The sequence below is a fragment of the Trypanosoma melophagium genome (genome assembly GCF_022059095.1).
Source record: "Trypanosoma melophagium isolate St. Kilda chromosome Unknown ctg9segment0, whole genome shotgun sequence".
In the NCBI taxonomy this organism is placed as follows: Eukaryota; Euglenozoa; class Kinetoplastea; order Trypanosomatida; family Trypanosomatidae; genus Trypanosoma; species Trypanosoma melophagium.
Genome location: NW_027125194.1, coordinates 662,718 through 687,625, shown reverse-complemented (window position 1 = coordinate 687,625; position 24,908 = coordinate 662,718). Strand labels below are relative to the sequence as shown.

Below are 24,908 nucleotides of genomic sequence, written 5' to 3'. Positions count from 1 at the left end.
ACAAATAAGAAAGGGAGGTATTTTGGTGGTCAGTGGTATAATATTCTTTTCAACCGTGTGAGTTCAGAATATGAACAAATATACAATATGATTTACCATCATATAATGGAAAGCCAATGTGGACTAGCGCTTAATAACTGCAAATAATAATAATAATAATAATAATAATAATAATAATAATAATAATAATAATAATAATAATAATAATAATAATAATAAAAGGAGTTCCTATATCCAATATAATTGCAATTCAACTGATGCTAATGTGCTCCTATTTGTCTATTCTACCTTCCTAACTTTCCACATTTAAGTAGACACCAAGAGACAAAAAAAAAGAAAAAAAACCCAAGATATAATAATAAGTCCTAAAACAACAAATAATCCTAGTCACAGTAAACAACACATATCCCTCTTCTTATTACTATAGTCTCTCTCTTTCTCTTTCTCTTTCTTTCTAGACGCATCATCCTCGCCTCTCCTCCCCGCCTTCTTCTTCTTTCTTTTTCCTCAATTCTTGAATGGCGACCATGGCTCATCTTTAAAGAACTTCGCCTGCTCGTAAAACACCACTTGCCACAGCCACGTTCCCACTGTGGAGCTCACACACACAAAACACAACAACTTCAACCACATCCACTCCGGGTCTGTTCGCCCGCCGCTCACAAGTGCGGCGACTTCATCGGGGTGTCCCTCCGCCCCGCCGCGGCCGGCGTAATACTCCGCCGTATTGCGACGTCCCTTGAAGAAGCGGGAGAGGGGCGATCGTATCATTCGAGTTGTGCGGAGCATTCGCGTGAAATATCAAATCGGAAATAAAGAAATAAATAAAAAGGGAAAGTGTGAGTGTGTAATGAAGGTGCGTTAATGGTGAATTGCAAGTTTGAAAGGGGCTTCTTTTTTTTTTTTTCCCTTTTTTTCTTTCGTTCTTTATTCACGTAACGTTGATGGACCTAACGGTTGTGGTAATGGGAAAAATGAGGCAACAGATAGTAATAATTATAGTAATAGTAATAATAAGAGTACCTGAGAGCAAACGTCCACGTTCTGCAGAAAAAGTGAGTTACGGTTCCTCTCCTTCCTCTTCTGCCAATATACTGCTCCTCTTCCTCCCTCCTTAGCAAGAGAAGAAAAATTATTAAATAAACGACAAAAAAGAAAAAAAGAAAAGGGAGAGAGATGGGGAGAGAGAAAGAGATAATAAAGAAAAACATGAGAAACTAAAACAAAACGGAAAAACAAACAATAACCATTAAAACTTAAATGAGACACGTTTCACAAAGCTCTAATAGTGCGACTATCTAAAATAAGAAATGTAAGTGTTTTCTTCAAGATTGGAAGGAAAGGAACAGTCATACACACACAAATACAATAAACAAACCTCTTTTTTTTCTCATTTTCTTCACAAACATGAAGAAGAACACCACAGAAAATTAAAAAGAAATTTAAGAAAACAAAGCAAGAAACAAGGAAAAGAGAAATCAACAACGAGAAATGAAAAAAAAAAAAAAACAAGAAAAAGATCATTAAAAATATGGTAAATGAGAAAAAGTCACTCTACATAATCATACAACACTTCGCGCATGCTCCCTTTTTCACCTTCCTTTGCTCAGGATAAGGGGCAGTCGCTGGATGCATGGGTGCCTCTGTCTCTGGTATTGGCTGCGTCTCTGTATTCAATGTATCTTGAAAAGAGTCTCGAGTAGGTAGAGTAACAGGAGATGGATTTGGTACTTCAGGTACCTCATTTAATTTCTGATCGTTGATTTGGGGTCTACGGTAAGCACCAAAATCCATTGTATAAGCTTCTACACCTGTTGCTACTGCAGAGACAAGAGAGGGTACACAAACTATGGGATCTGAACTTTCTACACCTAGTTGATTATAATTATTTTTTCCACAGGCGTATAATCGCCCATCTTCACATGCAAACATGCTACCTTCAGGTCCAGCAGCTATTCCTACACACAATGATGGAAGTGGAATTGCGGTAAAGCGTACTGACTCTTTTACTGATTCACCTAATCCCAATTGACCATGTTCATTACTACCTGCACCATAAACCACTCCACTACTAGAAAGAGCCAAAGAATGATATTCTCCTGCAGCGACCATAACAAAAAAATGATGGATAAGAGATGTATGAAGATAAGGTCTTCTACGAACATTTTGCAGTTGTCCATTTCCAAGTTGTCCTTTTTTATTACGACCCAATGTATATAAATGCCCATTTTGATCAATTATAAGACAAAATCCCATCCCACATGCAATACGAGAAATGGCTGTTCGGCTTAATGCCATAACTCTACGAGGAGTTCCAAGTAATCGCTTTGATGCGATGGTCTTGTATAATACAGAATCGGCTCCAACCATATAATAATCTTCACCATAACCCAAATCTAAGAAACGCACGTGACGAAACGGTATAATAGATCTTACTGGATTAGACACAATAGATAGTGGACGAACAGTGAAAGCACGTGTGACACAAGCAAGTCGAGATCCATGTCCTACAAGCATAAGTGCTTTTCCGGCAACATTTGTCATAATTTCTTCTTTTCCAAGAGGCACAGAGGTCCAACTTCCACCTTCATACGCTAAAACAATCAATCCACCTGAGGCCCATACTTCATCTTGATCTGTCAATATGGCGAAAAAACCATCTGCGGCTACACAACCACGACATCTCAGATGATGAGGAACTTTTACACCATCACCAGCGCCAAAGGTAATTAATTGCTTTGTCAATCTATCTACTACGCAACTAGTTTTTGTGCCCATTGACATAGCAGGAACACTATACCGTAATGTGTAGAGAGGTACAGCAAACATCATAACTTGCTGTAAAACACGTATAACACTTACGGAAACAGGTTGATGAGGTGCATTTGAGCCTGGTACATGGAAAATTTTATTTTCGGGATATGGTTCTTTCGACACTTGTTTATGGCTACGTTTAAGACTGCTGGAAAGAGAAGTGAAGTCCGTATCTCCTTCATTTACTTCCACACCGGAGTCAAGAGCCACCTGTCGAGAATGTAACAGTGGCAACATGGCGGTAAAAATAGCATTTCCTCTTTCTTGATTACGCCGCGCCTCCATCCAGAACTCCGCATCAGAAATCATCTAAATAATACTTCACTCCAAAATAATAATAATAATAATAATAATAATAATAATAATAATAATAATAATAATAATAATAATAATAGTAATAGTAAAAAGAAAAAAAAGAACAGCAAGAAAAACAAAAACAGTAGATACAAAGTAACAAATACAAATAAATACAAAATAACAAACATAAATAGGGTTTAGCAAAGAAAAAGTATAAAAAAGGGTAAACAATGAAATGATCTTCATACAAACACTCAGAAAGATGGGGGGAAAAAAGAAAAAAAAAAGAAACAACAATACAAACAAAACTAAGGATTTTCCACCATGTGTATAGCTGTACTTTTTTTTTATATATCTTCTCTATTCCTTCCCCTTTATGGATGCAATCTGCAGCCATTATCCAATCCCTCCATTATTGTTCATCTTGTACGTTTATGCTATGAAATACAGGGAAATGGGGAAAGAAGGAAAGAAATCATACATCATACAGGCAAGGTAAATACCAAATAAAAGAAAAAATAAGAACAACAACATCAAATAAATAAAAAAAAAGAGTTTAAAGGAGCAAATGGTGTGATCACCCCACAAGGGTACATTAACACTATCATATGTTCCTTATTGTTTTTTTTATCCTTCCATTTTTTGTTCACTCTCTTCATACCTACAGCGGACTTGAAATAAAAAAGAGGCCAAAAATAAGGATACAAAGACAGAGAAAAACTCCAACAATTTGCTTCCAAATAGTTCCAATTCTCTTTACATCACATTACACTATTCTGTACATTCTTTTTTTTTTTTTGTATGCACACTCACAATGCAGCATTATTCATTTTCTCCTGCTCCAAAGTGAGTACCACATAGTAATCCAAAAGGCCATTATACTGCATCAAGGGAAACTAGCAAAGAAAAAGAGAAGCCAAATAAAAGAAAAGTGAAGAAAAAAAAAAAATGATACAGCCATATCTTTTTTATTGACTTTCTTTATTGACTTCTCATTATTTCTCTTTTTTTTTCTTCTGGGTTAGTCCTAATTGTTACAAATGTAAGAAGGTTCCCTTAAAAAAAAAAATCAGGAAATTTCTTTCATCTGTGATTGGTCTCTTAGTGCTCGTCGCAGTCTTGACTCACGTCCTCGCACCATGCCGTCTACATTATATTGTTTTTCCACTAACATCTCATCACGTTTTAGTTCCTTTTCTACATTATACCGTTCATCGAGATTACGCACCTCCTCCCTTGGTACAAATGTACGCACAAGTGGACGAATTTCTTGCAATTCCTCCTCTGCCTCTCTTCGTGCAGCCCGCATAGGCGCTGTTTGATCACCAAATATAGTTTTTCCAAATTCCTGTTCACGCAGGTGACGGGCTCGTTCCACTTTATTTCCATAGTATGACTGTTGATAACGTCCACGACCAATAAGAAGAAGTGTTTTATCACGAGATGGATCATCACGAATACGTAGCCATTGTCGAAATTCTGTTTGAATCTTTATTGCTGCACGTTCTCGTCTGGATGCGTTTAGTTCAATCTCGCAGAGGTGATCTTCTTGTGCACGACGTCGCTGTACCTCAAATGGACGAAGTCGAAGAGCTTCCTTCCATTCTTCACGCTCTCGTTTTGCAACTTTTTCAACAAATAATCCAATATGATACTTTTCTCTTTCCATCTCTGCTACTTTAAGAACTTCTTCTAATGGTGTTGGAACATACACTGGTTGGGTAGATAATTGAGTATTTGATTTTGGAACTTTTTCTACATTGTCATTTTCCCCCCATTCAATAGAGTACATAACATTATAAAGTTTTTTACCTCGTATATGAAGTTTTGATAAGTATTGTCTTGAGATAAACCCACGTCCTATTCTTTTTAATAAATTAGCAGCATGACGTTCTTTTCGTCGATCTTCATCTAATTTATACCGAAGACGCTCCATAAAATAATGAAGACGTTGTAAATACTCACGCCATGCACGTTGAATCAAACGTGCTGAATACTCTCTTCTCCATTTTGATATACGATCAAGACCAAGTGCTCGTCTATAAGGCATAATAGATCGAAACCATCTTTGAATACGAATAGTTGGAGGACCATAACGTTCTACAGCTCGTCTTTGTTTTTCCATTCGTGCAAAAACTCGGCGAACAAATAATTGAATAACGGTAGCAGCATATTCTTCTACTTCTACTTCACGATATAGATTTAAGGATTGCTTTTGAGTAATAGATAAATCTTTTATACGACGTCTAGTAGAAAATCCTCTCCAAGTAGCTTGAATTTTGGCAATTTTATTTAAAAAGTATGCATTATCATGATCTTTACGAGGAATTTTCATACGAGCAACATATCGTACACAAGCTGTCTTTAATAACCATTTCTTCCCACAACGTAAGACTGATTCTATTACTGCAGTTTGAGGAGATATAGTAGCTTTCTCTTCTTTTGATGCCTCTTGTAGGCGACGTTCATGTTCAAGTAAAGCTTTACGAGCACGTTCTCTACGTGCTCTATCTTCTTCTCGCTTACATAATAATTCTCGTCTTCGTTTCCCTACACTTTCCCACCAATAGAACCATAAATATTGAATCTTTTTAGCCGCTCTTTCTCTTGTACGTTTAACAATTTTATCAAGTGATCGCTCAAAATGCTCTTTCTTTGCTGCTTCTTCAGCTTCTTGACGAAGACGAGCACGAAGTTCTTTCTCTTCTTCACGTTCTCTTTGAATACGTTCTTCTCGTCGTTTCACAGGATTTATTCCAATAGTCTTGACAAGAACTTCTCTAATTTTATTAGCTGCCTTTTCCTCAGTATCCTCTACTACTACAACCTTTTTAGGTTCAACTGGTGGTTCATCGATATCATCAGAATCTAAAAAATCATCATCATCTTTTCTTGCTCCATCTGTTGGAAAATTATATGCTGGATTGGGTTCACCGGTTGGTGCTGGAGCCTCAGAAGAAGTGATAGTCTCAGTTGTATCAGGTGGGGCAAAACGGAAAAATGAGGGCTGTCCTTCTTTTTCTTGCTCTCCACAATAAATCAACCCTCTAGTGATTTGTTTCTTTGAAGAAGGTTTCCTTGAATTATCTGAAACATTTGAGACTTTTTTAGTACCTTCCTTCTTCTTTTTAGAATTTTCTTCTTCTTGTTTTTCTGCTTCTCTGATTTTTCTTGCTTCAAAACAAAGAGCAGCAGCTGCAGTTCCTGCAACAGTTTCCGCTCCTGCATCTACAGAAATACTGCTACTCGTTTTCTCTTCTGGAGGCATATCACTTCCTAGAGAGTTTTCATTTATGGATGTAGATATAATTGGATTTACATGTAGTGATGCAGACTTCAATAATAATGAAGCCTCAGCCCCAGATTCACAATTTACAGAAACAGGTACATCCGAAGACGAAGGATGTTCAAGGGATTTTGCATGTATAAACTTTTCTGTTTGATCAACAGGAATAGATGTTAAAGGTGATGATGTGCGATGATTTGTTGGATTCTTATTATTCTTTTCAGTCAAACTTGATGACGGTATTGGCGTAGACACTTTTTCTTCCTCTTCCTCTTCCACTTTCTCTGGCGTCACGGAGACTTCATCAGCATGCGCAGCTAAAACAGCAGCAGGAGAAGAATTATCAGCAACTGGATTATTCGCGGGATGAACAGAACAATCCACATTACTATTACCGTTACTATTACAACCACCAGCAGCAATAGAGTGTTCAACCGGAGCAGCAGTAGCAGCAGTAGGAGTAGAATTATTAGTAGAAGATTGAAGAAGTGGAGGAGGAAGAGAAAGAGAAAGAGGAGGAGGAGGAGAAACAACAGGTACCTCTCCATAGTCTAACGTATTAATAGCATCTTTTGCTTGTTTTCGATGAATAAGAGATGCATCAATGGGTGGCAACATGCGACCACGAGGTAGTGGTAATGATTCATTCCTACGATAATTCCGATTAACTTGTGCCACAGGAACTGTAGTAGTTGGAATCGTTTCACTTCTCTCCTGCGATGGTTTGTGTACTGTCATTCCACATCTTTCACGAATGAGAACAGTCGTGGGATGTTCTTCACCCAAATGCGATTGGGCCTCACGAAGGGCTTTCATCAGCACCGAGGCTGCGGATTGCCGCATTGCCTCTGTTGGGTGATTACTGAGAGTTACACCGTAGTTGTGCAGTGCAATGATGTGCAGCATTGGATCACTCTGCTCTGAGGCGAGAACACAGTCACGGGCAATTGTTAACGCTTCTTCTGATTCACCCATTCCAAGTAATACAGCAGAGAGATTTACCATTGTCGAACATGATGGTTTACCAAATACCTGGACTTCAATTTGACTGGCATCCCGTAAATAACGTACAGCTTCCTGTAGTTTATTATCACGACGTCGTACACATCCCAAATTGCTTAGTGTAGCTGCAAAGGCAAGAAGCCAAGCATCACGTTGCCCTTGGGTTTCATTATTTGATTCTCCATGTTGTCTCTGAAAACGACGTACACCTCTTTCAGCAGCTGATAACGCGGATTGTAACATGGAATGAGTTTCCTTCATTTTCCCATCCTTTAATAATGCCATAGCTTTCTTATTCATTTCCATAACAGTTTCTACTGGTACTGAAGACTTACTACCACTCCTTTCATGAGTTTTCTTAACACGACGTGATCCACTACTTGATGGGGATTCTCTTATTTCCAATATCGATTTTCCCTGCGATCTCATCATTGAATTATTACTTTGTCGACTTGTCTCAAGTGATGGGAGTTGTGCAGTAGCCGTAAAGGGTTTCCCTCTTCGTTTTTCCCCCGCTTTGGGGTACGTGACGCCATGCATGATCGCCCCACAAACCTTCTCCCAAAAAAGAAGAAAATATTATTGGGTTACACTTCCTTTTTATTTTATTTTTTTGTATGTTGTTAAAGAGAAAAAAGAAGGGGGGGGGGGAACGAAAAAATAATAGGGCATGCATGTTATTTATTTTATTTTAATTTAGGAGTACCAATAAAATTCTTAGCCTACGCAGTAATTTACGACATTTTATATATTAACACAAAAATTATACAGTTACATAGACAAGTACATATAAAATATATGTATAGTTTACTTCTGCCTTGGTGGAGGCACTCCTCACCTGTTTTGTGTCCGTTCATAATAAAAAATTTTTTTTGCTTTTTTTTTTCTTTCTTTCTTTCTTCCTTTACTTAACTTTGCTTTTCTTCTCCCATCACAGAATGCCGTTTTTTTTTTTGTATTAAACGTTTCGTTGAAGTTCCTTGTTTTATTATTACTGCAATATCTGTTCTTGATAATGCTGCTACTACTAAGTCTCCGCATAAAAAAAGATATATATTACGCTGGAATCCATAAATAGAAAGAAAGACAGAGCGACGGCACTGTTTTCACAGTTCCATACATTTTTTTTTTTCTTTACTAATTGTTTTAGCACAATAACCATCGCACAAAATATCACACAAACACAGACAATTAGTAAGAATGAAAAAAAAAAATAAATAAAAAAGAAGGTAAGTGAAAAATAATACTTCATCCCTTCCACCCTATACTGTCACTCACCTTTATTTACTCTTTCGTTTACTTGCTTTACGTGCCAAACGAGCCTTTTCCTTTGCTGCTTTACGCTTGATAAGTGCCATTTCCTCAAATGTACGTACATGACCATCCTTTGGTAGTCTTCTCTGTTTACGGCCAATACGCAATTTCTTTCCTTGATTCGGATCGCTGATATCCACTGGTTCATTTTCATCATCATTTTCATTATGTTCTCCCAGTGACCGTGCCTCACGCGCACGATTAAGAGGTCCAAGATCTTCTTCTTCACCAACATCTTGAATCCGCATATTACTCTTCTTCATCCATCGTGAATAGGCTTCAAGCTTAGATTTGAAGTTCACCGCTTTGCCTGATTCATTCTTTACACCACGTAATAATGCCTTGGCGTCATTAACGTTCATTCGGACATATCGATTCTTCTTCTTACTCCATGCATACACATTGCGTTGTTGTTGTTCCTCTTGTGCACTCTCTGCACCAATATCAAGTGTTGCATCCTTTACAGAATAGTGAGTATCTTCTATTGTACTATGCTTTACCGTATCCATAAAGAAATCTTGATCACGGTACTTTCCACCCTCACCATTTCGGTCAGGGTCAAGATGATGTACACCTCCTGATAAGAAAACTGTAGTACCATCATCATTTTCCTCCACTGGTTCTCGTTCTCGCTTTTTTCGCTCCTGTGCTTTTAAAAGAAGTGATTCTGCAAGAGATAATTTCTTTTTCGCTGGAGGGTTTTTATCATTGGCAGTGACATTTGTGTTGTTGCTGTTGTTATTATTATTTTTACCACTGATACTGTTAGTTGAACCCTTTGTTTCTACACCTTTCCTTCCCTCTTGACCTTCTTCTTCTTCCTCCTCTTCTTTCTGTTCTTCTTCTCGTTGCTGCTTCCATAGTGACTGTAATGTGACAGGTTTCTTAATTTCAAACATCTTTTCACCGTGAATAATCTCAAGAAAAGAATCCTTTGCTTTAAACCGTTTTAAATCAAAACGAGCCTCATCTGCCGCAATCCGTTTAGACTCAAGTTTCTCAACAAAAATAGGATGTAGAGGAGTTTGATCAAACTGATACTTCTCCTGTCGTGCTTCACGAATTCCTTCTGGTGTTGCCTTCTTCCGTGTTCGTCCAAACTTCTTATGGGCGTTATCAACAACCTTCTCCATATTTCGCACTTCCACATCCGCAGCGGCTAGTCGACGAAGAAAATCTCTTTCCAGTTGTAATTCCTCCTCTGGCATACGACCATAATATCCATCATCGGCAGTATCTGTAAGACTCGCAGAATGATGATGACAAAGCAGTGGACGACGAAGAAAGGCCATGAGATCGGCGTAGTGAGCAAAATCATCAAATGTAAATAGGGAGTATGCGGCGCCATGGCGTCCAGCACGTGCAACACGACCAACACGATGAACGAATAACTTTGGTGTTGGCGGAAATGAGAAATTCACAACGTTATCAAGTAGTGGGATATCCAATCCACGAGCGGCTACATCTGTGACGAGCATTACACTTGTTTGGCGTTTTGCAAAAGCACCTACAGCATTACGACGGGCTTCTTGATCCATGTGTCCATGCACAGCACTACAGGAAATGTGATAAGCTTCCATAATCATTTGTAAATAGTCCACATGATATTTGGATTCCACAAATATAAGTGCTTGTTCTTTACTGTTAGCGCTTGATTCTATACCAATAACCTTTTTAAGCAATACAATAAGAGCTGCTACTTTTTCATCATTACGAACCAGAAAAGCGCTTTGTTTTAATTTATCACTTAATTTCATCTCTGCATCAAGACGAATAACAACTGGATTATGAAGTCCTGCACTGGTAAATTCTGCTAAAACACTAGGCATTGTAGCTGAAAATAGTGCACGTTGACAATTTTCGGGAATTTTTTGCATAATAGCAATAATTTGAGGTTGTAAACCAAGTTCAAAGAGACGATCTGCCTCATCTAAAACAAGAGATTTCACCATTGAGAGATGAAGTGATGCTTCTTCCATAATATGAAGTAAACGTCCAGGAGTAGCCACCACAATATCTGGATTAGAGGCAAGATATTCAAATTGCTGTTCCAATGAGTTACCACCAACTAAAGCAGCGAAACGAAGATCTAAAAATTTATTTAATTGAATACTAAATCGAAGAATCTGCAAACTTAATTCCCGTGTAGGAGAGAGAATAAGTCCACGAATACCCACCGTTTTACTGTGTGATTTTAACAAATTCAGCATAGGAATAAGAAATGCTGCTGTCTTACCAGAACCCGTACGTGCCATCGCCACCACATCATTTCCCTGAATCATTGGTGGAATCGCTTTACGTTGAATCGGCGTTGGGACGCTGTAGCCGAGCCGCAGAACGCCATCGAGCAGCGGCTTGTCGAGACCCAAACTTTGAAATCCACCGCTGCGTTTTTTTTTACCGTTCCCGCCGTTTTGGGCCTCAGCGACCTCCACAGCGGACTCCCACGTGCCAACGCCTTTCATCCACTTTTTTCCCTCTTCCTCTTCTACCTTCCTTTAGGTTTTCAATTAAACTAGTAGAAAAACGAAAAAAATAAAAATAGAGGGGAAAGGGAAGTTTAAAATGGGGAAAAAATTAAAAAAAGGTTATATACATTATTACAAGAAAAACAAACACAATATTATTAAAAAAAAACAAATACCATATGCCTTCTTGCTTTTGATATATTTTGGGGGGAGGGTAAATTAGTAGTGACCAAGTACCAGGAGCAACAATGAAGATAAAGTAATGAAAATAAAAGCAAAGATAGAAAGAGAGAGGGAGATAATGTATACAACAGGTCCCTTTTCCCCCGAAAAGGAAGAACCAAAACACGCCCAAAACATTAAGATAAAACAAAACAAACAACAACAACAACAACAAAAAAAAAAAAACACACCAAAAAATAAAAAAAACAAATCTAATACCCTCAACGACAGGCACAAAGTGGAGCTACAAAATCTCCTACATGTAAATCATACAAGCTGATACGTGGCACAGACGCATTGCAGCGTGGCAGAGCATAACGTGTCCATGCATTAAAAAAGCAGACATCAGCGTACTGAACAAAAGAAGAATTCTTATTTTCTTCTCCATCTCGAAATACAACAAATGGTGCACCTTCCTTAAAATGAGGTAGGCAGCGCTTACAACGAATAAGACCATTTGCCATAGTTCCTACAGTTTCACTATTTTGACAATCAGAAATACGTGTATCAAGTAATGCTGCTTCATCACATTTTAAATTAAACTGTCTACATGTTGTATCACAATCTATCCATTTTACTGCTCCTGCTTGGGCTTCCCCTCCTTCTTTATCTAGAACAGTAGTACTAGTACCAGATACTGCTTCTTTCGTCTCGATTTCACTACTATTTCGTAAAGCAAAAGCGTATACAACAGAATCTTTACCTGTATTTAAAGTAGCAAAAGCGGGACAATAACCATCAGATGTATTCACAGAAGGAGGAGAATTTTCTTTACAAGATGGTAAAAATGATAAAATGTTATTTAAATCATCTGCAGAAGCAATAGGAAAACTATAAGTACGTAATTTCGCAATGTGTGCTCGTGTAGGTCGAAGATATTCAACATCTCTACTAAAACGCATCATCCACATATATTCTTTAGGTGAAGCTTTGGTAGCTTCTTCTCGTGAATGAAGACCTAATGGGAGTGGGAGTGTACTTGTTGGTTTACGCAATAACATTGTCCCACCATACTTTGTAATATGTGTATCATTCGGAATATTTGTCCTTCCTTTTCCCAATTTTTTCTCCCAGAAATGAAGTGTTGTATCTTGAAGAGATCCAGCTATTTTTCGTGTTTCCATTTCAATATTATAAAAACTTTCTCTATGAAGTAATTCATACCGTGTCCACCACTCATATCGGTAAGCATGATCACGCCAGGATTGTGGTAATTGTCTCTTCATGTATACTCCCATTGGTTCCATACTATGATCAAGACGTTCCAAGTTAAACCAGGGTTTAGGCGTTCCAGTAAAGTGATGAACGGCGGGAGGGCGGACGGCTAATTCCCCAATAGTCCTAAAACAAGTTCGGAAAAGAATTCCATCCCGGGCTTGCCAACGGTTATAACCATAACTTCCAAGACGAAATTCTAGATAAAGATCGAGAAATATCTTCATAGAGGGTTGAAGAATAATCAAACCAGTTTGAAAGTACTTCTTATCACCTACTGCAAAGAGATGAGGTAATTTCTTGCTTTTCATTATTTTATTCCATTCGGGATCAGTTATTGGATATTTATCGACTTCTGGGAAATTTGGTTTCCCATCGATAAATTCTGTAGAATTCAGTATTTCAGCAATTTTTTCAGGTAATTGTAATAAGAAATCAGGATTATCTGTGATAAGAGTATCGGCATCAATAAAAACTATTCCACCGGTATAGTCTGATAATGTAAAAATATAAATTTTATCAAAAGTTGCTCGATATGCACTTTTTTTTGCCCACACTTGAAGTGCATGAAATATCTTTACACGATCAAAGGTAACTTGTAATAATGGAAACATATCTTCTTTTATATGTTCATTAATCATCAATACTATTTCTGCACTACGGTTTTGAGTAAAGGGAGAATGTTGGCGTATAGAATCTGCTAATACCATAGCCCCATCTAAATAACGATGATTTGAAACCATCATAACATAGGCATACTTTGGTGCATGATGTACTATTTCAGCTTTCGCTTTTTCAGCTTCTTCTCTACAATTCTTTAATTCGTCATTTTTTTTATTCATGTATTCAATATCATTTTCTTTTACTTTATTATTTTGAAAATAATTATACCGTTCTAACCATTTACAATGTTCAGGATGATACATACCTCCAAGAAACTCACGTAGCATACCAAGTTCAAAAGTTTCTTCTAATGGTATCGTTACATTTTCAGGTAAAGGAGGACAAATACTCGGTGTTACACCTTTCTTATAGTCTAACTTCTTTACAATATCATTAAGAGAAAATAATTTATTTTCACCCGTGTATTGCACGTGAAGTAATGACGATTGTTCCACGTTATGTAATACCACTTCTTCTGATGCTTTTGATGCTGCTATTCTATCCTCTAACTCCTCTTCCTCCTCTTTTTTGTCATTTAACGTATCTGTATTCGCATCTACCACAACAACTGCCGTATTTGGTTTATTATGATGATCTTCTTTCTCTTTAAATGGCAACTCTCCCATTATATTCTTTACGGTGCGCGGTGTACGTTCCCACTGATATTGCCATAAGAATGTATTAAACATGAGGAAGATAAACACCAAAAACAACGAGGAGGTGGAGGAAAACGGTACCTTCCCACGGCGTAAAGTATACGAACATCTATAGCGATACATTTCCAGCTATATATATATATTCAGATAAAAAATAAAGAAGAAATACGGTGACTTCCCCAAAACTGATCCAATCTACTGCTGTAATAAAAGAAAAAAAAACAAAGAGAGAGAGAGAGTGAGAGAGAAAAGGATAACATAAAAGTATTTTTATTGTTTTCTCTGTTTGTACAAATCACAGGAAAGAAATCAAACTGAAGAAACTAAAAAAAAAAAGAATCAATTATTATAAATTGAGGATAAAACTCACTCACTCTCCAATGAGGCATAAACTCCTCTATCCAACCAACCAACCAAATCCGTTCCCGCACAACACGGGATCCTTTCACCCCTTCCATTATTCAATCTTTATCATTCACAAGAGCAACAAGAATAACAACTCATACCATATCGTTTTTTTTTCTCTAATTCATTTCAGCTAAATCCCTATTTGCTGAATATTAGGTTTCACATCCACCGCTCCCCGCAGCTCCTCCTCCGCATCTGCCATAGCCATCATTGCCTTTGCCTGTGTAGCAGCTGCCATTAGTCCATGCAGAATATCTCGAGCCTCTTCTTCTGTTTGCGTAATGAGATCTGGCCGCTGTTGCAATAACGCCTCTGTGGCCTCCTCCACCACATACGGCTCCACTGCACTCCTATACGGTGGACCCAACAGTGTTGTTATTCCCATAGACATCCGATCATGGGAGTTGGAGTTGGGGTGGAGGAGTGGATCTCCGCTGGGACGATAGGGGGAATAAATAGAGGGAGGGTAAATAGTGCGTACTAAGAGTCCAGGCGATGTGCGGGGATCATAGGACTCAAATGATGTTTGGCTGCCTGACGCCGATGTGAGAAGTGACGTTGCGCCTAATTGTACTAATTGTCTTAATATCTCCGTCATATCATCTGTTGTGGGGGTTTCTTCTCCATTAATATTATTATCATTATAATTATTATTCTCATTATCTCCATCAGGAGCAGTAGTAGTATGATGATCTTTATTGTTATTGTTATTATTATTATTATTACTATTACTACTCTGACCGGCTGGAGTGCAGAGATCGTATATATTCTCTTCATCCCCACGTAAACTCTCTATGGCGGGAAGTGATTCAAACGGCAGTGTGGCCACCACACGTGCACTACCGCGATTTCTCAGAAAAACACCGGTGAGATCGCCACTAATACCAAATGAATTACAAATGTCTTTTAGTGTGATCGTCTCATCCGGGACTTCTACGAACTGTTCGCCATAGTACACTAATCCACGCAACATTCCTCTCTATCTATATCTCTATCTCTCTCTTTCTTAGACAAGAACACCTGTGTGAAAAAAAAAGGAGGGGGTGAAAGAAAGAAATAAAATAAGATTAATAAGAAACATATTAATGAGAAAAGAAAAAAACCAAATGGAATGGGGATAATAATAATAATAATAATAATAATAATAATAATAATAATAATAATAATAATAATAATAATAATAATAATAATAATAATAATAATAATAACTATACATATATATATATATATATATGTATATATATATATATAACAAGAAAAAAAACGAAAAAATAAGCAATAACAAAGTTTCATCACCAACCTCATAACAATTATCAGCATATTGTTAATGACGAAAATGGGAAAGTAACGCGCACACATAAAAGACAAAAAAAAAGAAAAACGACGCCCAAGAAAAAATTTTTCGGAAAGCATAAAAAAAAAAGGTATATATCAAAGAACACGACGAAGTATATGAGTAATAGATGGTAGACGCATAAGAAATAATACTGGACCAAAACTTGCCACTACCGCCGCCACCACAGCCATACCAAATACAATAATTAATTGTAGATAAGGAATTGCAAAAGGTAAATGTAATTGTGTAAAAAGATGATTTTGAAGTTGCATACTATAACCCACAATCATACCAATAATAACACCAATAATACTACCTGCAGCAACAACAACAAATGCTTCCCAGATAAAAATTCGGTATATTTGTGGTTTCGTCATACCAATACAGCGGTAAATACCAATCTCTTTTGAAGATTCCAGTACATTTGCCGTCATACCACCAAAAAGTGAAGAAAAACATATAAGTAATGTTACAATTTCTGTAAAAATAAAGAAAAAACCTATTGTACGATCTGCCATTTCCAAAGTATTAATAACACTTGCATAATCATGAACAACAGCATTTTCCATACGATGATTTCTTAAATATTTTTTCATTCGTAAATAAACAGGAATAACATCATTACGATCAGGTACACGAAGAGTTACAGTTTCAGTTGTAATAGCGCAAATACCTAAAAAATCTACTCCCGTAAAACGTGCTGCTAAGGGATATGAAGATAAAATATCTCCATTTGTATTTTTAAAATCTGACATTGAAAATTGAGAAACACTACTTAATACTGCAGATGGTTGAATATTAAAACGTAAGCTTTTAACCAGATGACGAGTGTAATCTTTTATTGCTGCAGTAACAAGTAATATAGGATCTTCGATAGATTCACAGTGAAGTGCGGTATAGGCTGAAGTGGGTATAATAACCCTATTTCTTTTATCCGTATAAAGAGCACCAGAAATAGAATACTCTCTAGTTACTTTATCGTATTTATAAACATGAAGAAATTCTTTATTAACAACATCTAAAAAATTAGGAGGTATAGCACGAACACCATTTGTTTCCACAACACTATATCGTCCTATAGTAGATAAGGTAACATTTTGTACAGGTAAATTATGTACAATACTACGTGAAGCATATGTAAGATCTGTTACCTGTGGTACATTTGTTTTAATATATTCTGCCATTCTTCCAAGTTGAATTAAATTCAAATTATCAAAAGTAATCATTACTTCAGAGCCCATTTCTCGTTGAGTACTGTAAAGAAAGGATTGTAATTGAACTTGAAAAGCAATGGCAATAAATATCGTAAATCCGAGAGAAAAAGCGTATATAATAGTGGTTTTACGATTTCTTCCTCGATGAGATGCTAAAAATTTTTGAACAGCTTGAAAAACAGCATTTTTTTCCCAGAAAAAAAATAAATATAAAATGGACGTCTGTACTAAAGACTCAAAATTAAGGGCCAGCATTACTAATCCCACCAGCATTCCAACTAAAATACCAAAGAAAATGCAAAATAACATATTTAACTGCATTTGAACCATGGAAATAGGGAAAAAGTAATAGAGTAAAAAACCAAAGATAGTAAATGCAGTTCCTATAGAAAGAAGTCTATAATTCAATGAACTAGCATCTGACATTCGAACAATTTTATATTTTACACCAAAATTTCGCCCACGCGTAGTACTCAAAGATTCTGGAAGATTATTTGTTATAAGAGAAAGAAGAGGGAAAATAGCCCCAGCAAGTGGAAGTAATAAACCTGCAAATGTTGCCCATCCAATAGCACTTCCTGGTATTAAAACAGGCAATTTAACATAAATAATATCACTAATAATAGTGCGTAAGCCCAAATAGACCAATTGTCCTACAATAACGCCTGTAATCCAAGCAGGTATAGTAAAGAGATAAACATTTGTTAGTAACATAAGAACTAAATTTTCTCGGGTAAAACCAATCATTCGTCGTATTCCAGTTTCATGAATTCGTCTCTCTACACTTAAATTAAGAAGTGAATAAATAAGTACAAGACTTAAAAACGACAATCCTAATAATATGAGTGATACAATAAGTCCTACAAATAGTGAAAAAAATCTTACACTGTGTAAAAATTGAATAATAGGCGTTTTCACAAGTACTTGATTAAATCCTAGTGGGTCAACAATAGAAGAAACCCATGAAGTAAAACGTCTTCGTACAACTGCATAATCTGTACTCTTATACACATCTATTCGCTCTCCAGGACCTAAATTAAAATGAACACTTGTAGCACAACAATTTGGATCGATCTCTGCAATTCCTTGACGTTCCTCTTCCTTTACTTCTGGACCTAATCCTTCTGCAACATCCGCAAGTGTATAATCATAATTCATTATAATAAAATCTTCAACATCAAATTTAGAAGGTTTAGAACCTACAATTCCTACAACTTTCATTGACATAATAGTAAATGTTTTTTTAGAAATTCCAGTGGTATGTCGAAATACTTCTCTAAGTGGAATAGTAACATCTGCATACAGTAAAACAGTATCACCTACTTTGGTATCATTAGCAGCAATAGCAACATTTTTAGATAAAATCACTTCTCCTTTTCCAATTTTTGGGGCTTTAAATTGTGAACCAAATCCCATTCGATCTTCCTTTTTACGATTAATAGAAATAATTAGTTGACGAACTACAGCCGCATCACATTTATCATACATACATCCATCTTGGCACGTTTTTCCTTCTCTGTCTACCCATAAATCGGTTACGTTTTTAACTCCCTCACAAGTTGCAAAATTAACAATTTCTGTTGTAAAGGTTATACGAGGAGTATGATAACCACGAGAAAGATCTGTTTCAGGAAATATTTCTTCAATAGCGGAATAATTAAAAGAAGAGGCACCTCTTATTTGTCCTCCAGGAGTAATAATAAGATCATTTTCACCATGCTTTGCCTCTCCAAGGCGAAGAAAGAGAATGGGTAGATTAAATAATGTAGACATCATAACAACACAGAAAAACACTACAATGAAAACCGCAAGAAAATTCAGAGCGTATGATACTTTAGAGGCTCGAGCATCTGCAATCGCAAGTTTGAGAAAAACACCCAATTGTAAATGTACTCTTTTTCGGCTTGAGAAGAAATTTTTGATCGAATCAAGTAAAGAAACATGATCATCAAATGGTGCAAGATCGATAGGTAGACGACGATACACTATCTCATCGGAATTATCACGATCTTTCATGATTATTATTTCGTCCTTTTTCTGTTTATTTATTTCTTCTGTTCTCTTTTTTTTTTTACCTTTTCCCACTTTTTTTTATGTTATCACTATTTCCTTTGTTTTTGCTTTTCTCTCCGTTCCTTCTTGTCAGTTTTGTCCTTGATGGGTTAGGAATTATGACCCCTTTCCCTTGAAGAAAAGAAGAGACGCTGAAAATAAATAAATACAGAGATTCACCACAATTCATCTATTCATCATAACGAAACATATTCTTCTCCATCTTGCACAGTAATTGTATAAAGATAACCAAAAGAACGCATAAGAAAAAAGGAAAAAAAGGAAAAACAAAACAAAAAAAGAAGTATGGAACAAAAAAAAAAAAACTACTGAGGAAACAATTAAAAGGTGATAACATTAACAAGAGCAATAAGCAGCAACGGTGAAACGTACACACACACACACAGAAAGACAGGCTCTCTTTACATGGTAATAATGCTCAAGAATAAAAAGTTGAGTTTTTCTTCCTTCTTGCTTTTTTTTCCAAATCGTCTTGGAGGAATAGAGTTACAATAAGTGTTGGTTCTTTCAAAAGATAAAAAATTCTCAGCAAATAAATCAAATCACAAGTTTAGGTACATATACTCAGCAAAAAAAAAAAGAAAGCAAGAACAGGGAAAAAAAGAGGGAAAAGGGTACACTCATGTATCCGAGTCATCCTATACATATTGTTTGAGAAAAAAAAAGCAAAAAAAAAAATCATTCTTCAACCTCAAACATATTTTTTTTATTCATTATGCTTCCCCAATTCTCTCCGACCCCACTTCAACCCCTTTTTATCGTTTTCTTTCTTTTTCCTTTTGTTGTTTCTTCTCTCCATTGTTCCAAGCTCAATTTTTGTTAATTCATTTTTCTTTTTTCCCTTTTTCTTTTCTTTTTTCATTTTTTTTTTTGTTTACATCAAGCTGAGTGCGGCACATCCGGCGTGCACCATTCGAATCGGAAGAGTCTCCACGACCTGCGCTGCGGGATCCGCCGTCTTTTCCTCCCCGTCCTCGCCGTTCTTGTCGTCTAAGAACTGCGGCAGTCTCGACGGCGGCTGGGCCGCATCTCGCAGAAAAACACTGTCCGCGCGGCCAACCCCATCGCGTCCTTTTGTTGTTGCTCTCCCTGTGGCGGTTGTGGTGGTGTTTTCCTGCAGCGCCCAACTGGTGGAATCAGCCATTTCATTGTTTTCGAGTGTTTGGTTCTCCACTATGGAAAGTTTACTTGGGGAGGAGAGAGCGGTCGTAGCCCGCCGTGGGGCTTCTGATATTTGTTTTGCCATTTCGGTTTGATGCGACATGAATAAAGCCTCATTCAGTAGGCATGTTCCAAGTAATGCATTTTGTACATCGGATGTACCTTTTACAGTTTCCGCTCGTTTCTTTTTCTTTTCCGGTTTTACCTTATTTTTACGACCAAAGCCAAGAAAACGTAAAAGTGAAACAGTTTCAGGGAAATACACATGATCGGATGTGGATTTCTCAACACGCGGTGTTTCAGGTCTAACAGATCGTCTCTGTGATCGTGAGCGTCTTCCTGAATGGGCCACACTTCCTCGTTCACTGTGTGATTGTTGTTGTTCTTGTTGCTGTTCATTCTCCCAAGGAGCGTAGATGTGGCGAATATCAATAGATATTTCACTTTCTGATGTGAAGTCAGACGTTTCATTTAGGACTAATGGAAGTTTTACAGTATTTGTTTCACGTGGTGAAAAAGAGGCGGTTCCAGTTTCTTTTAATAATAATTGTCGTAATTCATTATGTTGCGTTTGTCCAGTCTTCATACGACGTAAAGCATCATGGAAGTCTCGTTTCACTTCTTTTATAAAATGTTCATCACTTTTATTCTTTCTTTCCATGTTAAATTTTGTTCCAGGCGCAATACGAGGTTTTTCATACGGCAATAACGATATGGAAAGACGTGCGACAGGAGTAGCATCAAATCCCCATACAACATAAGTCATTCGAACAGCTAATGCGAGATACAAGAGTGAACAGGAGGAGGCCTCATCTTCAATAGGCCATCGTCGCTCTTGCATTAATAAAATATCTTCATCCAACTCCTCTTGAGAGAGTGCGGGGGTATTGAAAAAGAATGGGGCATCCACAAACTGTTCATGACGGATATCTTCCTCATGATAGAGTAAATTACTATAATTAAGAAAATGCTTTGCAAAAATATTACTCTGTTCAAATCCCAAAGAAATACGACGAAGTTCACTTGCAAATGATGTACGAAGAGCTGGGAAAGAAATACTACCATCAGAATCTTCTATATTTTCTTTATCTTCACCTTTATATTGACTAGTAATAGAACCTAATACAATATTCATCCAATTTTCCTGCTGTTCAAGATATGTATCTAAGGTGAGTCGGAGGTATTCATCATGAAAATGTGAAGGTGTACCATACTTGGAATCTACATTAAAAAGATCTGAAAATCGTACTAACGAAGATGGTTGATCCATTGCAATTGCAAAACGTAATCGTCGAAGATGCGTTTCTGTTGGGGGAAATTGTCCAATAGGTGTTAGAGGACCAAGTTCAGAGATATTACTATCATTATCAGAAGATACCAAGGTTTCTGCAAGTGAGAGATATGCCCCACCACAGCATGAAACAGCATATGTAGTAAAACAATGTTTATGCACCAATGCTAAAATTTCTTCAATAGGTAAAAGTCCACGTGCTGCAGAAAATGAAACCGATTCTTTTCCATATTTTTGACGCTTATGACTTTGTGCCTTCGAAAAATCTGCATTTTTAGCTTGTTTAAAAGATTCCAACATTGAAGAATGTGGTCCAAGCATAGTTGCAAGACGTTCATCAAGAGTAACCCATGGTGTTGGTATTTCTTTATTCAAATCATCTCCCTTGGTTTTTGTATTATGAACTGAAGCATCGTTATTCTTTTTATTACTTGTAGGCGTCGTACTATTATTATTATTATTATTATTATTATTATTATTATTATTATTATTTTCTGATGGAAACAAATATTCTCGAATATTATGTTTCAACTTTGCAGGACTCGTATGCGCTTCTCGTGTTTCCACCTCCTGATCCACTGCCGCTAGGGATGTAAGGGCAACTGTGGATCGTCTCCCAGGCAAAATAAGACCAAATCCCTCCCCATCACTATCGGGCTCCATAGAAACATTTTCCTCATCTAATGGGGCCGTATCAATCATTTCCACTGCCTTTCGTAATACATCCGCCGGGGCATCATCTGTAAGTAAAGACGGTGTAGAAAGAAGAGTCGTAGTAGAGGCAGGCGTTAGTGGTTTATTGGTGTTTTTAGCATCTTTCTCTGCTGGATCGGAAGAGGTGTTGGCGCCAAGAAAACGACAGAGGGCTTCATCACAGCCTTTACGTAAGGCTTCCATACTGGCATAAAAGTTTATAGCCACAATTTCTGGTATTTGTTGAAAAGCTACAAGGTAAAAAAGTCGATAATCGGAATCAACTTCCTTGTACTCTTCTGCATAATAATACATAGCATAAAGAAGTTCACGTGCTTGAGTTGAAAGGGTAACAGGTGTTTCTATACCATCTTCTGTAATTTGAACAATAGAGGAAAAGTAAACACGTAGGTTTTCTCGCATATTTGAATTCCTTACAGATACTCCTCTAACTAATGTCTTTTTAATACCAGAGTTTGCCTGTTCTTTTACTCCCACCTCCGTACTAGTGGGAGGAGGATAAAGATGTTGTGCAAAATCTACTAATGCGGCTATAAATGTTGTTGGACGATTAAAAACATTAGCACTATCAGTTTTGGATTCCGCTGTTTCAACACCTTCTTCAATAATAGCAGCCTCTGCTTCTCTTGCTTTTTTTAAACGTTTCTCTGTTTCACGCTTGTATTGCATGAGTCGTTCACTCCAGAAACAATATAATAATAATCGTATAGTAGCTTGATCATACTGTGACGTATTTGGTACATCATCCACTATTTCTATATCTCCTACAACAGGCTCATCCTGTTGAGGCAATAGAATAGACGATAATGTAAGAAGAGGAAGATTACGACGCTTTCTATCACCCCCTTCCATCATATCAATACCGTGTTTATTATTATTATTATTATTATTATTATTATCATTATTACTATTATTATTGGTATCCCTATTGATATGACCTCCGAAATAATCAATCAGATACGTACCTCGCCATCGTAGTATGGGAATTCCAAATTTTACCTGAAATTTAGGTCCAGCACTTTTCATTCTTCCTGATATATGATCCAGTATTAATTTGTAAACTAGTTTCGGACTGTATGCATCTACTAGTTTACCTCCACAAGGTGTACGTCGAAAATAAAGAGGTCCTGCAAAACTAGGAAAAGGTTCATCAACCTGTGCAAATCCTGTTAGTCGACGTTGTAATCTTACAAATAAAAATAATGACCAAATAGGATTTTCTGATAAAAGGAAATCTACATAGGATTGTAAACCTTTCATGGTTTGTAATTCCTGCACACACCACATAAGTTTTTCATACTTTTCTTCTAAAGATACCCGTAACCTTCTTTGTGATTCAATATATTTATCACGTCTTGCATTACGGCGTTCCAATCGTTCAATAAGATTAAATGCATCTTCAAGATATTTGTGTGATACATCGGCTTCTTTTTCAGCACTTTCTAATGAACGTCTGGTCTCTTGAAGGGATTTTTCCGTTTCTCGCCATAGCTTTGATAAATGTGCTAATTCTCGTTTTGCCTCACCAAATTGCATAGCTTCTAAACGACGGGAAGCATTTCCAGAACCTCGTGAAGCATTAACTTTATGAAGATTAAGTTCACTAGCTCGTTGTTGCCATGCATCCAATTCACGTTTCATATTTTCCATTTGAAATTGTAATTCTTGATTCTTTGCTGTACATTGTTGTAACTTTTTCTCAGTAGATTGTAATTCAGCTTTTTGAATATTATTCTCATTCTGTAACTCGTGTAGGTTAATACACTTTGCGTTAAAAGCTGCCTCTACCTGCTGTAATTGACTTCGTAAAAATGAAATTTCATAACTAGCTCCATCAATAAGAATTTTCGTATTACTCTCTACAGGATTAAAGGCATGTGCATTACGAGATTCACCAGGGGAAATAAAACGAACATGTGAACCCTCCCGTGGACGTGCGTTATCATCTAATGCTTCAACTTTATCCATTAAGGAATGCACAGAGGAATTTGAAACATGAAACATTATCTTTTCTGCATCTTCTTCATATTCTTCTGAATGACATAACTCCTCTGGTACATTCATACGTCTACTTGCCTTATCCAGCAATGATAGAAATCCAGGTGTGGCTTCCACAAAAGAAGTTCCACCAAATCCAAACATGCCTTCGCTTCCACCCACTACAGTTCCCACAGAAACTGCTGCATCAACCGAACGTGGTGTTACCATCCAACCTGCACATTTACTTAACGCAGGGTGCTGCAATTTACTTTCTTTTCCACGTGTATTATTATTATTATTATTATTAGTGCCGCTTATTGGGGGAAGTGGTGTATCGGCAACGGGAACGGCTCCTGGGGTGAGAAGTGCCGTTTCCGAGGCTTTTACACGCATTACATACATCAATTCACGGTCTAGCAATGCACGAATATTTGTACCGTACAACTCCGGATGACTTGCAAAGTAGCGAATGCAATGATGCAGCATTCGAATCGGTTCCATCACTTGACGTTCTCCACGTGCTGTTCGCATAAATGATCCACGTGGAGGAATGGTGCCCATGGCGGAGGGTACTCCACTGTAGAGTCGTGATCGATAAGACGGTAGAGGACGACTAGTTAAGTCATGTTGAGATTCCCTGGACTTCACAGGGACTAGTGTGGTGAGTGACACCTCCGCATCTAATAGAAGTGTATTTACAAGACTCCCCTTTGCCTTTGTTTCGTGGGAAGAAGATGCCAGGAAAGGATCCACACGGTGCATTGTTTGTTTGTTTGTTTTGATTCTTTTTTGTC

General features: G+C 37.1%; 8 protein-coding genes across 8 annotated transcripts; all 8 read right to left on the bottom strand.

Annotated features, from left to right (window-relative positions):
* Positions 1 to 507: 507 nt before the first annotated feature.
* Positions 508 to 789, bottom strand: LSM04_009744 (uncharacterized protein; the record flags this gene model as incomplete). Its single annotated transcript, XM_067332971.1, has 1 exon — positions 508 to 789. One exon carries the CDS (start codon positions 787 to 789, stop codon positions 508 to 510), a length of 282 nt encoding a protein of 93 aa, XP_067185928.1.
* Positions 790 to 1,554: 765 nt separating this feature from the next.
* LSM04_002750 (Regulator of chromosome condensation) lies at positions 1,555 to 3,123 on the bottom strand (the record flags this gene model as incomplete). Its single annotated transcript, XM_067332970.1, has 1 exon — positions 1,555 to 3,123. The coding sequence occupies one exon, from the start codon at positions 3,121 to 3,123 to the stop codon at positions 1,555 to 1,557; it is 1,569 nt and encodes a 522-aa protein (XP_067185618.1).
* A 1,057-nt stretch (positions 3,124 to 4,180) lies between these two features.
* LSM04_002471 (IQ motif) lies at positions 4,181 to 7,939 on the bottom strand (the record flags this gene model as incomplete). The annotated part of the gene is made up of 1 exon (XM_067332969.1): positions 4,181 to 7,939. One exon carries the CDS (start codon positions 7,937 to 7,939, stop codon positions 4,181 to 4,183), a length of 3,759 nt encoding a protein of 1,252 aa, XP_067185608.1.
* Positions 7,940 to 8,679: 740 nt separating this feature from the next.
* LSM04_002057 (DEAD/DEAH box helicase domain) lies at positions 8,680 to 11,178 on the bottom strand (the record flags this gene model as incomplete). The annotated part of the gene is made up of 1 exon (XM_067332967.1): positions 8,680 to 11,178. One exon carries the CDS (start codon positions 11,176 to 11,178, stop codon positions 8,680 to 8,682), a length of 2,499 nt encoding a protein of 832 aa, XP_067185587.1.
* Positions 11,179 to 11,624: 446 nt separating this feature from the next.
* On the bottom strand, positions 11,625 to 14,060 carry LSM04_006741 (uncharacterized protein; the record flags this gene model as incomplete). The annotated part of the gene is made up of 1 exon (XM_067332966.1): positions 11,625 to 14,060. One exon carries the CDS (start codon positions 14,058 to 14,060, stop codon positions 11,625 to 11,627), a length of 2,436 nt encoding a protein of 811 aa, XP_067185783.1.
* A 415-nt stretch (positions 14,061 to 14,475) lies between these two features.
* On the bottom strand, positions 14,476 to 15,318 carry LSM04_008142 (uncharacterized protein; the record flags this gene model as incomplete). Its single annotated transcript, XM_067332965.1, has 1 exon — positions 14,476 to 15,318. The coding sequence occupies one exon, from the start codon at positions 15,316 to 15,318 to the stop codon at positions 14,476 to 14,478; it is 843 nt and encodes a 280-aa protein (XP_067185842.1).
* A 458-nt stretch (positions 15,319 to 15,776) lies between these two features.
* On the bottom strand, positions 15,777 to 18,911 carry LSM04_003832 (ABC transporter permease protein domain; the record flags this gene model as incomplete). Its single annotated transcript, XM_067332964.1, has 1 exon — positions 15,777 to 18,911. The coding sequence occupies one exon, from the start codon at positions 18,909 to 18,911 to the stop codon at positions 15,777 to 15,779; it is 3,135 nt and encodes a 1,044-aa protein (XP_067185659.1).
* A 931-nt stretch (positions 18,912 to 19,842) lies between these two features.
* Positions 19,843 to 24,876, bottom strand: LSM04_003874 (uncharacterized protein; the record flags this gene model as incomplete). Its single annotated transcript, XM_067332963.1, has 1 exon — positions 19,843 to 24,876. The coding sequence occupies one exon, from the start codon at positions 24,874 to 24,876 to the stop codon at positions 19,843 to 19,845; it is 5,034 nt and encodes a 1,677-aa protein (XP_067185661.1).
* Between the last annotated feature and the right edge of the window lie 32 nt (positions 24,877 to 24,908).